The sequence below is a fragment of the Solanum verrucosum genome, unplaced genomic scaffold (assembly GCF_900185275.1).
Source record: "Solanum verrucosum unplaced genomic scaffold, falcon-dt-bn FXZP01000062.1, whole genome shotgun sequence".
Taxonomy (NCBI): domain Eukaryota; kingdom Viridiplantae; phylum Streptophyta; class Magnoliopsida; order Solanales; family Solanaceae; genus Solanum; species Solanum verrucosum.
This window is the reverse complement of record NW_026020477.1, coordinates 9,001,618-9,015,331: the sequence shown is the minus strand read 5'-3', so window position 1 is coordinate 9,015,331 and position 13,714 is coordinate 9,001,618. Positions and strand designations below refer to the sequence as shown.

Sequence of the window (13,714 nt, the reverse complement as noted above, 5' to 3'; positions counted from 1 at the left end):
AATCCCTCTATTTATAGAAAACAAATGGTAGTGTGAACAAATTCTTATTGTACCTTGTCGAAAGGGTCACAACTCATTGAAAAAGTTACAACTTTTCGGAAAGGTCACAACGTTTCATAAAAGTCATATTTTTTCATAAAAGTTGCAATTCTTCATAAACGTCGCTACCTTTCATACAAGTTACAACTTTTCAGAAAAGTCGTAACTTTTCATAAAAGTCACTACTTTTTATTAAAGTCATAACTTTTCATGAAAGGGAAGACTAGTTTTGTAAATAAATAAATTAAAAGAGAATTCTTGTTTGTAGTGGCACCACGTAGGCGGGCCTAGAGTTCTCTTTTATATATTAATAAATATAAAATTTGAATAAATGGTACGTTAACCAATTGATGAGAAGTATCAATGGGATGAAGTTGAGATGGAGCTTGTCTCTTAACTTTTAATCTGACAATTATTTAAGTTTTGATACAATGAAATTATTTATCCAACGTGGAGTATCATTTGACATCATTTTTAAACAAAAAGAGAGTGGTCTAGTACTTGCATCATTAGATACTAATTGAGTTGTGTTTTAATAAGTAGTTGATGATAGTTCATGTATAAATTACTTACACATTTGCTAGTTCAAAAATGATATTCACAAAAATGTCATATCTTAAATGCGTTTGATCATTCACTCTAAAAATTATTTTTATTAAATATTTGAACTCAAGTCAAATTGTATCTATTGAAAAAATAGGCGGACCCATATGCGCCGTGAGGGTGCATGTGCACTAACAACTTTTAAATTTTTGTATATTTAAGTGCACCCGAATTAACAAAAGTCATCTTGATGCATTGGTCGAAGGTTTAACTTTAGAGCTCAATGTTGTGAGTTTGAACCCTGCAAAAGGTTGTGATTTTTTGTTTGCCTTTAAAAACCAACATTTTCTTAATAGTTAATCCTGATGGTGCCCCTAATTTTAAATCACGGGTCGCCTCACACTATACCAACATGACATAATATATGTAAAGTGAAGAGTGTATATCATCCAAATAACTCGTTCTTTATTTATTGTAATGTTCTAACTCCCTCTTTATCTGTTTTAAAGTTCTAATCCCTAGTATTTATCTAGAGTTCTAATTCCTAGTATTTACCTGAAATTTTAATCTACTATTTTTGGCTTAAATATTTATTTTATGTGTTAGAACTTAGAATCTAGTGTTCATATAATTTAATCTTGATCAATATTTTTAACAGAAAAATAATTAATAAAAAATAAATTAAAAACAAATAATGCTCTTGTTGAGAGTCGAACTCAAGACCTCCCGCTTACTAAACGGGTGCTCTAACCAACTGAGCTACAAGAGCTTTTGTACGTTTTGATTAACTAATTGATTTAAAGTTAAATTTGAGCCATTTAAAGTTAGTGACAATTAAGAAGATTGTTAAAAAAGAAAACAAATAAATATAATCAATAAATATCAGTTAGAAAAATGAAAGTTTTATCCAATATGTATACATCGTGTCTAGACTCTAATGATGCATTTTTTTAAATAATAAAGATAATCAATAATATTAGTGAGAATATTACTTTATTGTATCTTGTACTTTTTTCATTCATATATTGGATATATAATGGTTTTATAGTTCTGAATTTTAAAATTACTTTTATTATCCTTTCAAAACTAAGCTCAAAATTAAAACTAGCATTTTTGTTTCAGATTTTGAATTGGCAAGGCGTGAATTAAAATATATAATAATGTGATATTTGTTTTTTCATGCATGTATCTAACACGTTAGTTAAGACAAATAACATCAATATTAACTCATAATATTCCTACCGACAAGGGTGATGGTGAAATGGTAAGTACTTCTCATCCTTAATCAGAGGTACCAGGTTCGAGTTCTCTTGAGTACGGAGTTTGTTAGGGAGTGCTATATGAGACTTTCCGGCATGAATTCGAATTTAGTCGAACTCTAAAATGTATATTGAACACGAAAAATTAAAAAAAAAAACTCATTAACAAGTCTTATATATATGTCAGATTAGGATATTTTTACTTCAAATTTATCTTTGAAAAGAAGTTAGAGTGAAAATTGTAGCATCTTTAAAATTGTAAAAACTTTTTATTAAGAATAAAATAAAAAATTAAAATCACATAATTTCAATAATTAGAATAGGGGATATGATGTTTTTAAAATATTTTATTATATATCGGAAGTCAACCAAACAACAGGTCAACAACTTGAGTTTTTAAGAAGGTAACAAGTGAAATTAAAAAGAATATAAAAATAATAAAAATAAATTGGCAAAAGATGGAACTTATTCAAAGAGCAAAAGGAGGGACAAAAATAATTAAATAACTAAGCAAGGAATAATAAGGGAAACAAAATAAAAGGAAAGACATATATTAACAGCTTTTATTTATTGAAAATTGGATTTTAAAATATAAAAAAATTGAATAATATAAATGCAAATGAAAATACAGAAATTGGTATATTGATAAATGTTTCAAATGTTAAATGTTACTTTAATTAATCGAAAATAAAATTATTAAATAGAAATTATTAGGCCCATGCATAGCACAGACATAATGTCTAGTAGACTAAAGAAATGTTACATATATTAAAATTAAAGAGGATAATATATCAATAAATTCTTAAATTATAAAGTAGAATTAAGGGATAAGGGTCTGAAAAATATCTCAATTTTGGTCGAATTTGCTGTTGCGATACTAAACTTTCATGAGGACCTATTACCTTTCTAGACTATTTAATACCGTATTTTAAACATATATATTTTCCCACGTGGACATAAAAAATAATGCAAAATTATAAATAGTAATGTGTCCACGTGGGCACATATATACCTTTAAAATACACTATTAAATAGTTCAGAGGGTAAAAAATACGGTATTAAATAGTCTAGAGAGGTAATGGGTCCTTATGAAAGTTTAGTATCGCAACAGCAAATCCGATCAAAGTTGGGGTATTTTTCAGACCCTTATCCCTAGAATTAATGATGCAATTTTGTTATGGTAATCGATGATAATGATTGTTATGGGAGAGGAGTGGCGACAACAATAGTTGTTAGAAATTGTGGGATGATAACAAATATATTTGGTGATAGTAACTGGAGATGATTTTTATCGTATTAATCATTCAATAATGATGATTGATAATGAAATTTTTGTAATCGTAACATGTAGTAGTGATGCTAGTAAAAATGTTAGTTGTTGGTAATAGTAATAATATTAATGACGGTATGATTTATTGTGATGATAGCAATAGTGGTGAAAAAAATGTGTTATAATAACGATAATGATAATTTTGATAGCTGAAATGATTTGTTGATAAATCTTTATCAAAATCTTCTAATAACTTCTTCATAATATATAACATTATATTTATCTAGATTTATTAAGTGACTGTAGCTAAAAAAGAGAACACTTAATACTATGAAAACTGGACAAACAAATTGAAGCTAGCATTTGACCTCAAATTCTAAAATATTCTTGGCAAATCATATTTGAGTGAAGTTTTTGGTGAAGATTTACCATGTGTTTGACCCCAAATTTTCCAAAAATATTTGATTATTTCAAAAAATATGATTTATACCCATAAATTCTAAAAATTATTAAAAATACCCATATATTTATATTATCATTTTATAATGAATATGTTCCGTTAATAAAATAACATTACAATATAATTGATAACAATCAACAATAACAAAATAACAATAAAGGCAAGACAATACATAAATCACACACTCAAACTTGTCACCGATTCAGTTATAATTATAACCCATTAAACACAAATTGTTTTTTTTTTTCTCAAATTTATCACTCAAATTAGAATTCAAATATTTTTGTGGGAGGTAATAACAAATATTAGTTGGAATTAATAGATAATGAATATTTTTTTATAAAATATAAAAGTTTGAGGTAATTTTTAAATTTTTTTAAATTTTTAAATATTAGAACTTGACCCAAATATTAGTTTTTTCTAGTAGGTAGGAACTTGAAATTTATATAACCAAACACCACTTCTGAATTTTTTCCCAAGTATTTTCGGGAAGGCAGTGGCAGAGCCACCTTACAATAAGGGGGTTCATCCAAACCCCCCTTCGACGGAAAATTATATAATTTATACATGGTTAAAATATTTTTTAGATATATAGAGTAGATATCGAACTCCTTCGACTATTTGTGTGTCTATTTTTTTAAATTTTGAAACTCCTTATTGAAAATCCTGACTTCGCCACTCGGTCTAGGTTGGAAATATTGAAATGGATGAGTATTTGTAAAGACCAGACCATTGTTTTTAGTACTATAACTTAACTGAAAATAAGAAGCAGCAGTTGAAAATTTTATTTGCGATTTTTGTTGGATTAAGTGATAGTTTTGAGGTTGAAAATGCGTTTGGCAATGTCTTCTTCTTCAGCTCTTCCTCTTCCTCTTCCTTCAACTTTCTCACAATCTCCATCTTTGAGCTTAACCCATCTCCCAAATTACTCTTCTTTACCCCTCACAGACCAACAATGCACTCTTACAGACTCAAAACCCAGAACAATTCGCTTTCGTTTAAGCGAATTATGCAGACAAGGCCAACCCCATCTCGCCCGCCAGCTGTTCGATACAATTCCTCAACCATCAACTGTCCTTTGGAACACAATTATCATTGGGTTTGTCTGTAATAACATGCCCCATGAAGCCATTTCATTCTATTCTCGATTGAAACATGTGGGTTCATCCGTATGTGATCAATATAGTTATTCCTCTGTTCTCAAGGCATGCGCAGAGACCAAACGAATTCTTCTAGGTAAAGCTGTGCATTGCCACATTCTGCGTTCTGGGATTCATCCTAGTAGGATTGTTAGTAATTCTTTGTTGAATATGTACTCTGCTACTTGTCTTACATTGGATAATGGTTCTGATTGTGATTTAGTTGAAAGGGTGTTTAGAACTATGCGTAAAAGAAATGTTGTTGGGTGGAATACTATTTTTTCATGGTATGTGAAAAGGAAGAGGTTTTTGGAAGCAGTGAGGTGTTTTGTTATGATGATGAGATTAGGTATTAAGCCAACTGTTGTTAGTTTTATTAATGTTTTTCCTGCTGTATCAGAAATAGGGGATGTTAGAGTTGCTGATGTTCTTTATGGGTTGCTTGTGAAATTGGGTAATGCATATGTAAATGACTTGTTTGTTGTTAGTGCTGCCATTGTTATGTATGCTGAGCTTGGTTGCGTTGATCTGGCGACCAGAATATTTGAGAATACTTGTGAAAGAAATACAGAGATCTGGAACTCTATGATTAGCGGGTACATTCAGAACAATTTTCCTTTAAAAGCTGTTGATCTCTTTCTTGAAGCTGTAGAAGCAGAGGATGCTGTTACTACTGATGATGTGACATATGTATCTGCTCTTATGGCAACTTCACAGTTGCAGCATTTGGAGTTTGCCCAACAGCTACATGCATGTTTGATAAAGAAATGCAGGGATTCACAGGTTATTTCGCTTAATGCTATGATAGCCACATATTCTAGGTGTAACCATGTTGGCGATTCATTTAAAGTTTTTAATGGAATGAAGGAAAGAGATATAGTGTCATGGAACACCATGGTGTCTGCTTTGGTACAGAACGGACTGGATGATGAGGCTTTGATGCTTGTATATGAGATGCAAAAGCTTGGGGTTGCAATTGATGATATAACAATTACCATCCTGCTTTCTGCGGCATCAAATCTTAGGGACAGGGAAATTGGTAAACAGACCCATGCTTATCTTCTGAGGCACAATATTCAATTTGAAGGGATGGAGAGTTACCTGATAGACATGTATGCCAAATCTAATATGATTAGAGAAGCACAAGCAATATTCCAGTCGAACTTCACAAATGATAAAGATCAAGCCACGTGGAATGCTATGATTGCTGGAAACACTCAAAATGGATTAATTGAACAATCCTTTGTTGTCTTCAAGGAGATGCTAGAGCAAAATGTGAAGCCAAATGCTGTGACCTTAGCATCAATCCTCCCATCATGCAGCCAGTCAGGAAGTATAGCAATAGGCAAGCAGCTACATTGTTTTGCGATTCGCAATTTGTTTGAGAACAATGTTTATGTTGTTTCTGCTTTGGTAGACATGTATTCAAAATCAGGAATCATTGATTATGCTGAAAGTGTTTTTCTAAAATCTCCTGAGAAGAACTCTGTGACATATACAAATATGATTTTGGGATATGGCCAGCATGGGATGGGTAGGAAAGCTCTAACACTGTTCTACTCTTTGCGGCAGAATGGTTTAGAACCAGATGCTGTTACCTTTGTAGCAGTCCTGTCTGCTTGCAGCTACACTGGATTGGTTGATGAGGGCCTTCAAATATTTGAGCTGATGGGCGAAGAATACGGGATTCAGCCGTCGGCAGAGCACTATGCTTGTGTGGTTGACATGTTAGGAAGAGTTGGACGGTTGGATGAAGCTCATAATTTTGCTAAACAGTTGGGTGTTGAGGGTAATGTCTTGGGAATATGGGGATCACTCCTTGCAGCCTGCAGAGTACATAGAAATTTTGAATTGGGGAAAATTGTTTCCAGTAAGCTTCTTGAATTAGAGGGTAGTGATAAAATTTCTGGTTATCATGTTCTGCTCTCAAATATATATGCAGAGGAAGGAAACTGGCAGTCTGTAGATAATGTCAGAAGAGGAATGCGCAAAATGGGATTGTCAAAGGAGGTTGGGTGTAGTTGGATTGATACTTCTGGATATCCACACTGTTTTGTATCTAAAGATAAGAAGCATCCTCAGTACTGCATGATATATGATATGTTGGGATATTTAACCATCAATATGAAGGATGCTGGCTATAAGCCTAAACTTGAACTAATAGAAGAGTGGATCTATGGGCTAGAAGAATAAAAAACTATTAGTTCTCCCACTATGTACCTTTGTACTCATGACATTTTTGGACAGGATTTTGCTAGAGTTAATATGATTGTAGTTTATCAATGACGAGCTGCCTTTGAAATTCGAGGTAATTAAGTAGTGTTTTAGCTTGTTTTCGTTTGGTTTTTTCTTCTAAATTATGCTTTTTTACTTTGTAAAGATACTCAGAGGTAGGATATTCAGTAAGTGAAATGTATGCATATTTCTTTATTGATACAGAGCAATCAAGAATATCCATTTTACCTTTTTGGTGGGAAACGAGGAGTCCCAGAAAGCAAAAGAAGGGTCTTATCCAAGATGACAACTTCTATCAAGCTGTCAGATTGACTGAAGCACATTTAAATTAGGTGACCAGTTCTTTCCTTTGAATAACTTATACTTGTTCTGCAATTCGACTTTTAAACTATTGTATTAAGGATATTCTTTGATATGGTGTTTGCAAGTTCATGAGTGTTTTTATATTGGAGCCAAATGGCATTAATAACACTTGTTAAGGTTGGTCCAGATAACTATTAATATGTCTGCTAAGGTTGGTTCAGCTAATTATAGTATGCGAATATCAATGGAACTGGCATGAGTGGAGTTTATCATTTGTGAAAATGGTTCTGAAGTTACAACAAATCATATAGATAGGATAATCTCTGAAAATTTCCTTATTAGGCTGTCGGCTTAATTTATTGGACATTGACAAACAAAAGCTTTCTATAAATTAGGTCTAGTTCTAGTAATTAGTAGGAGGTTTTATTGAGTAAATATGCATATAGACCCTTGCCAACCAATTAAGTTCCGAGTCCATATTATCTTTACTTGGTTTATTAGGTTCCACATGCTTTCTTACAAGCTGCTTGTGTCAATTTAAAGTGAATTATTGCTCTTCAGTTTTCACAAGGGACAAAGGGTGTAACGGCCTCTTCTTTTGGAGTTTTCTCCTTTTGGATAAGGTAAGTAATTTTAGTAAGAGTTAATGGTCAAAAACACATCCAAATTATCACTTTTTGCGAGTTTCATACCTCAACTGTCATTGTTCGCTTTACCTACCTAAACTATCACCCCTGTTGTATTAAAACTCACCTTGGTGCTGGGTGGTTCATTTATGAACATGCAGGGTATAGAATGGTTGTTTATTATCTGATGATAATATGCTTAAGTGAGTGAGAGACTGATAAAGTCATATGGTACATTGATGTCGCTAGATCCTAACATTTGTAATTTCTAAGTCTCTCTGGATTATCAAAAGGGTTTTCATCATCGTTCATACGATGCACATTGTGAACTAGGAGAGTACTGCAGGGTTTGGCTGCCAATTTTCCAGTTTCTGCAAGTAGGTCAAGAATATACTTTCTCTGAGATAGAAAAATTTCCTTCTTGCTTCTATTTACTTCTACTTCCAAAAAATATTTCAACCGACTTAAGTCCTTCGTATGAAACCTAGGAGGCAAGAAAGACTTAAGGGAAGAGATCCCCTCACAATAAGAAGGATAGTGCCAGCTGCAGATAGTCGACCGAAAATAGAGTGATCACATTTGCTCATTTTCAGCCCACACGCGTGAACTACCTCACTGTACTTGTCAAACCAATCTCGGGGACTCTGGTTGAAGCCATACAAAGACTTCTTCAAATGATAGACTTTCCTATACTCCCCCTAAGCAATAAAATCGGGTGGTTGCTCCATATACACTTCCTGTTGAAGATCACCATAAAGGAATGCATTCTTGATATCTAACTGGTGTAAAGGCCAATTCTCGAAAACAACTAGAGAAATGAACAAACAGACATAAATGAGTTTGGGAACCGGAGAAAAGGTGTCTGAATAGTACCCCATAAGTCTCTCTGATGCATGTGTTTCCTCAAGCATCACATTTGATCATCTAGGATGTTCAAAGCCTCCTTCACAGTACACTCAAGGATCTAGATGTGGAAGATATGCGATCATAGGAAACAAAGTTAGCAATGGAATAATTGGATTTGCAAGTCCGTGTACCTTTACGAAACGCAATAGGGATGTCAAAATTTTCTAAAAGGATCAAGTAGGGAAGGATTTGATGACAGAGGAACTGGTGCTACACATGTATCATCGGCCTCTCGTCACCTCGAATAAACTTGAGCAATTGACGGTTTTGCTGGAACATGTGTCGAAGGTGCAACAGTTGTGTGGTGCTCAATAGAGTAACTAGGAGATGGAAAAATAACATCATCTGATTGCATAACATGAGCAACCTGATAAATTAACCACTCATCTTCCACCCCCTTACTTGTAGAACTGCGAGAGATATAGAAGAATAATGTAGTTTTTGAAAATATCACATCATGTGACACCAAATAGTTGCCAAGTTCAGTAGAATAACATTGATAACCCCTCTAAAGACAAGAATAACCCATGGTGTCTGCTTTGGTACAGAACGGACTGGATGATGAGGCTTTGATGCTTGTATATGAGATGCAAAAGCTTAGGGTTGCAATTGATGAGATAACAATCACCATCCTGCTTTTTGCGGCATCAAATCTTAGGGACAGGGAAATTGGTAAACAGACCCATGCTTATCTTCTGAGGCACAATATTCAATTTGAAGGGATGGAGAGTTACCTGATAGACATGTATGCCAAATCTAATATGATTAGAGAAGCACAAGCAATATTCCAGTCGAACGTCACAAATGATAAAGATCAAGCCACGTGGAATGCTATGATTGCTGAAAACACTCAAAATGGATTAATTGAACAATCCTTTGTTGTCTTCAAGGAGATGCTAGAGCAGAATGTGAAGCCAAATGCTGTGACCTTAGCATCAATCCTCCCATCATGCAGCCAGTCAGGAAGTATAGCAATAGGCAAGCAGCTACATTGTTTTGCGATTCTCAATTTGTTTGAGAACAATGTTTATGTTATTTCTGCTTTGGTAGACATTTATTCAAAATCAGGAATCATTGATTATGCTGAAAGTGTTTTTCTAAAATCTCCTGAAAAGAACTCTGTGACATTAATGTTCACAAAAAAGAACTCTGTGACATATACAAATATGATTTTGGGATATGGCCAGCATGGGATGGGTAGGAAAGCTCTAACACTGTGCTACTCTTTGCGACAGAATGGTTTAGAACCAGATGATGTTACCTTTTTAGAGTGTATCAACCCAAACTTTTTAGGAACTTTTTTTTTTTTTTTGAAACGGGTAACTTGTATTCCTCAGCATTAAGGGCTATGCTGGCCACGTCCAAAAAGTTTTAACAGAAAAGAGAAAAAAAGAAGAAAAAAGAAACAGAAATACTTACAAAGAACCTACGAAATCAACTAATTGGATTTCCTCTTCTATATTTTGTTCTTTACACCAAAAACCTAAGGAAGTAATTACTTTCCATTTAATCTTCTGTATTGAGCATTCTTTTCCTTCAAAAATCCTCTGATTCCTTCCAAATATTCCACCAGATACACACCAGGTACTGTCCTCCACCACTTCTTTTGACTCTTGCTGCCCCCCCTTCTAATCCAACAACTCAATAAATCTGTTGTGTGTTCTGGTATACACCAGTTTAGGCTAGCTAAATTAAAGAATAAAGCCCATACTTGTGTTGTTACTTTGCAATGCAAAAATAAGTGTTTGTTGGTTTCCAGTGCCTCTTTGCATAGTAAGCATCTAGAGGCTATGTTGATGCCCCTTTTCTGTAATGCTTCATGCGTCAAATAGGCTCTCCTAGCTACTAGCCAAACAAAACACTTCACTTTAGTGGGAGCCACACTCTTCCAAACAGCACTCCATGGCCCTGTTTTCCTTCCTCCAGTTACTGATAGAACCCACTTGTACCATATGTCGACAGAGAATCTTCCATCTGGGTGTTGTATCCATAATAGACTGTCTGTTTCCAAGTTAGTGCTTGGAAAACCTTCTATCATATTCAATAGTTCAATTACCCCTTCTATCTCCCAGTCATTTAACAACCTTCTAAATACCAAATTCCACCCTTGTTGAGACCATATCTCACTGATTTTGCTACTATCCAGGAAACAAACTTTGAAGAGATCCTTGACCAGTCTAGTCTTCTTTCCAGAATAAAACCTTACCCCCCCTCCCAGCTTTAACTTTGTATTAACTTCTACAGTCAGCCAAAAGCTTCTGATAGTCCTCCAAACTCCCACTCCATAAGTGGTTGTTACTTCATCTGAACACCATTCCCCTTCTTGGCTGAATTTGTGTTGTATAACCTCTTTCCATAGTGCATGCTCCTCTTGGTTGTACCTCCATAGCCACTTGCTTAGCAGACTTTGGTTATATAACATGAGCTTCCTTACTCCCAGACCCCCATAATTCCTCCCTTGTTGAACTTCTGCCCATTTTACTAAATTGAAACTGCTCTCAATTTTATTTCCTTGCCAGAGGAAATTCCTTCTCAAAGCATCTTCATTTGGAACATAAGTGCTTGGGCTGTCTCAAGTAGATGCCTATTCTTACTCTCATCAACTCCATTTTGAGAAGGTGTATCAACACATGACGATTGATGGAGAATATCGTGTTTTCTCAATAGGATTGAAATAAGTCTGACATATTCTTTAGCATTATCACTCCTTAAAATACACATCGAAGTATTGAATTAAGTTTTTATTTCAACACAAAAGTGTGTAAACATTTCAAAGCGACTTGTCATGAAATAAATCCAAATCATTTGATAGAAATTAACCACAAAAGTGACAAAATACTTATGTCCAGTTTTGGAACCAACGGGACGTGGTCCCCAAACATCAGGATGAATTAGCTCAAAAGCTTACTCAATCGGTTTATTAACCCTTGGACGTAATGTGTTGCGATAATGTTTTGCAAATTGACATGATTCACATTTCAAAGAAGGAACATTTTGAAACGGAGGGCAGAGCTTCTTTAACAAAAGTAAAGAATGATTTCCCAATCGATAATGTGCTTCAAATAAAGCCATGACACTTGTGCAGACAACAAATCGAGGCTCATATTTATTAAGGATATATAGATCATCAAATATTCGGGGTGGCCTAGTGGTTTGGGCTTGGGACTTCCATGTTGGAGGTCTCAAGTTCGAAACCCCTTGCCAGCGAAAGCAAGGGGTTTGCCTTCTGGGTTGAGCTCGTCGCACCGGGCTTGCCTAGTGCGGATTACCTCTCCTATGTGGTTTGCGAGCTATTGCATAGAAGTGGGGGTTTTACCCTGTGCGCATCCAAAGGGTAGCGGCTGCGGGTTTTCCTTCTGATAAAAAAAAAAGAAAAAAAATTCCTTGACCAATAACCTTATGTGTGGCAAGATCACGAAACATGCATGATCGGGAAAAGAATGAAATATAGCAATTAAGATCTATAATAAGTTTAGTCACAAAAATCAAATTGAAGGCCAACTTCGGCATTTTTTTTTTGAAATAAGGGTAACTTTGTATTCACAAAAAAATTCATCATCCAAGAAATGATGAATTGGAAACTTACATCCCATAGTGTGATGGGCACACCCCTATGAAGGTAACTAAATTACAAGTTTCCTAAGAAATCAACTACTTCTACCACCTCCCCTACCAAATCTTGTTTACACCAAAGAAATAGAAGACTAATACAACTTGTTAATCCTTTGAAAAGTATTTTTTTTGTCCTTTAAAACACCTAGTATTTCTTTTCTTCCATATGGACCAATAGCTATATGTTGGGAAGAGCTTCCACCATTCTTCATTTTTCCCTCTGCTTCCAACTCTTAGCCAACTCTTCAGAAGCTTTAAAGTAGTCTTTGGCATCACCTAGCTAACCCCCCATATGCATAAAACATATTCACAAATTGTCAGCTATTTGGCAATGTATGAGCAGATGGTTGTTCACTTCAGCTTCCGGTTCACACAAGCACCTTGAACAAATTTGCATGCCTCTGTTCTGTAGATCCTCATGAGTAAGACATATTTTTCTGATTAGTATCCAAACAAAACATGAGACTTTCAATGGACATTTCACCTTCAAAAGCAGTTTCTAGGGCCATCTCTCAATCAGTGGGACATTATAATTCATCTTCCAATAGCTTGATTTCACTATATAGATCCTTTTGTTGTGTATTTCCCATATTGGCTTATCAAACCTCTAAGAAGTACCTGGGAAATCATTAAGAACCCCTAATAGCTTGGCAACCTCCTCAATTTCACAATCATTCAATGCTCTCCTAAAAAGTAGATTCCAACCCTGTTTACTCCAGACTTGTTCCACAGTGTCATTTTTCTGCATACTCAATGTATATAGAAGAGGTAATAGGTTTCTCAAACTGTCTTCCTCTATCTATATTTCATTCAAGAACTCTGTCTTCAGTCCATCCCCAACACTAATACATATGTTGTTTTTGAAATGTGGCCATAGTCATCTAATGGTCTTCCAAACACTACATCTAAATGTGCCATAACCTCTTCAGTTGTCCACCGGTTAAATAAATCATACTTTCCTGATATAAATCTTCTCCATATGGCTCTATATTCTATGCAGAATCTCCATAGCCACTTTTGGAGTAAACTACTATTTTGGAGACTTAGGTTCTTCAATCTTAGCCTCCTTTGTTTTTGCTAAGTGTGAGAGTATCCCACTTCACCAAGTTGCAGCCTTCCTTTTCCTTGTTGCCTTGCCAAAGAAAAGATCTCCTGAGCCTATTTATATTCTTCTCAATGTTCTTGGGGACTGGAAATAAACTCATCATATAAGTAAATGATCCATCTAATACTGATTTGATGAGGGTCACCCTGCCACCCATGGACAAATACTAGCTTTTTCATCGGGCTAGTTTCTTCTCACATCTCTCCAACACCACAAT

The 13,714-nt window shown here is 34.7% G+C and overlaps 2 protein-coding genes and 1 non-coding gene across 4 annotated transcripts in view; 2 read left to right on the top strand and 1 right to left on the bottom strand.

Annotated features, from left to right (window-relative positions):
• Nucleotides 1-1,277: 1,277 nt before the first annotated feature.
• On the bottom strand, nucleotides 1,278-1,351 carry TRNAT-AGU (transfer RNA threonine (anticodon AGU)). Its single transcript has one exon. It is a non-coding gene; the product is annotated as a tRNA-Thr (tRNA).
• Nucleotides 1,352-4,332: 2,981 nt separating this feature from the next.
• The window catches only part of LOC125809305 (pentatricopeptide repeat-containing protein At3g22150, chloroplastic-like), a 29,968-nt gene continuing 20,586 nt past the window's right edge, over nucleotides 4,333-13,714 (top strand). The window contains exons 1-3 of one of the 2 annotated variants that reach the window (XM_049488964.1): nucleotides 4,333-7,018; nucleotides 7,150-7,277; nucleotides 7,750-7,867. In XM_049488964.1, the coding sequence (XP_049344921.1) occupies nucleotides 4,402-6,903 (2,502 nt within the window). In that variant the 5' untranslated portion in view covers nucleotides 4,333-4,401 and the 3' untranslated portion in view covers nucleotides 6,904-7,018; nucleotides 7,150-7,277; nucleotides 7,750-7,867. Of the gene's footprint in view, nucleotides 7,019-7,149; nucleotides 7,278-7,749; nucleotides 7,868-13,714 lie in introns of those variants that run through there. The other variant, XM_049488966.1, reaches the window with a different exon arrangement.
• LOC125809468 (pentatricopeptide repeat-containing protein At3g22150, chloroplastic-like) lies at nucleotides 9,308-10,155 on the top strand. Its single transcript, XM_049489097.1, has 2 exons — nucleotides 9,308-10,052; nucleotides 10,118-10,155. Exons 1-2 carry the CDS (start codon nucleotides 9,308-9,310, stop codon nucleotides 10,153-10,155), a joined length of 783 nt encoding a protein of 260 aa, XP_049345054.1.

Excerpts from the sequence above, each read along its gene's own strand:
- LOC125809468 (XM_049489097.1), top strand. The coding sequence starts at position 9,308 with ATGGTGTCTGCTTTGGTACAGAACGGACTGGATGATGAGGCTTTGATG. Across the intron at positions 10,053-10,117 it reads TGATGTTACCTTTTTAGAGT|CATTAAGGGCTATGCTGGCC; the intron begins GTATCAACCCAA and ends TGTATTCCTCAG.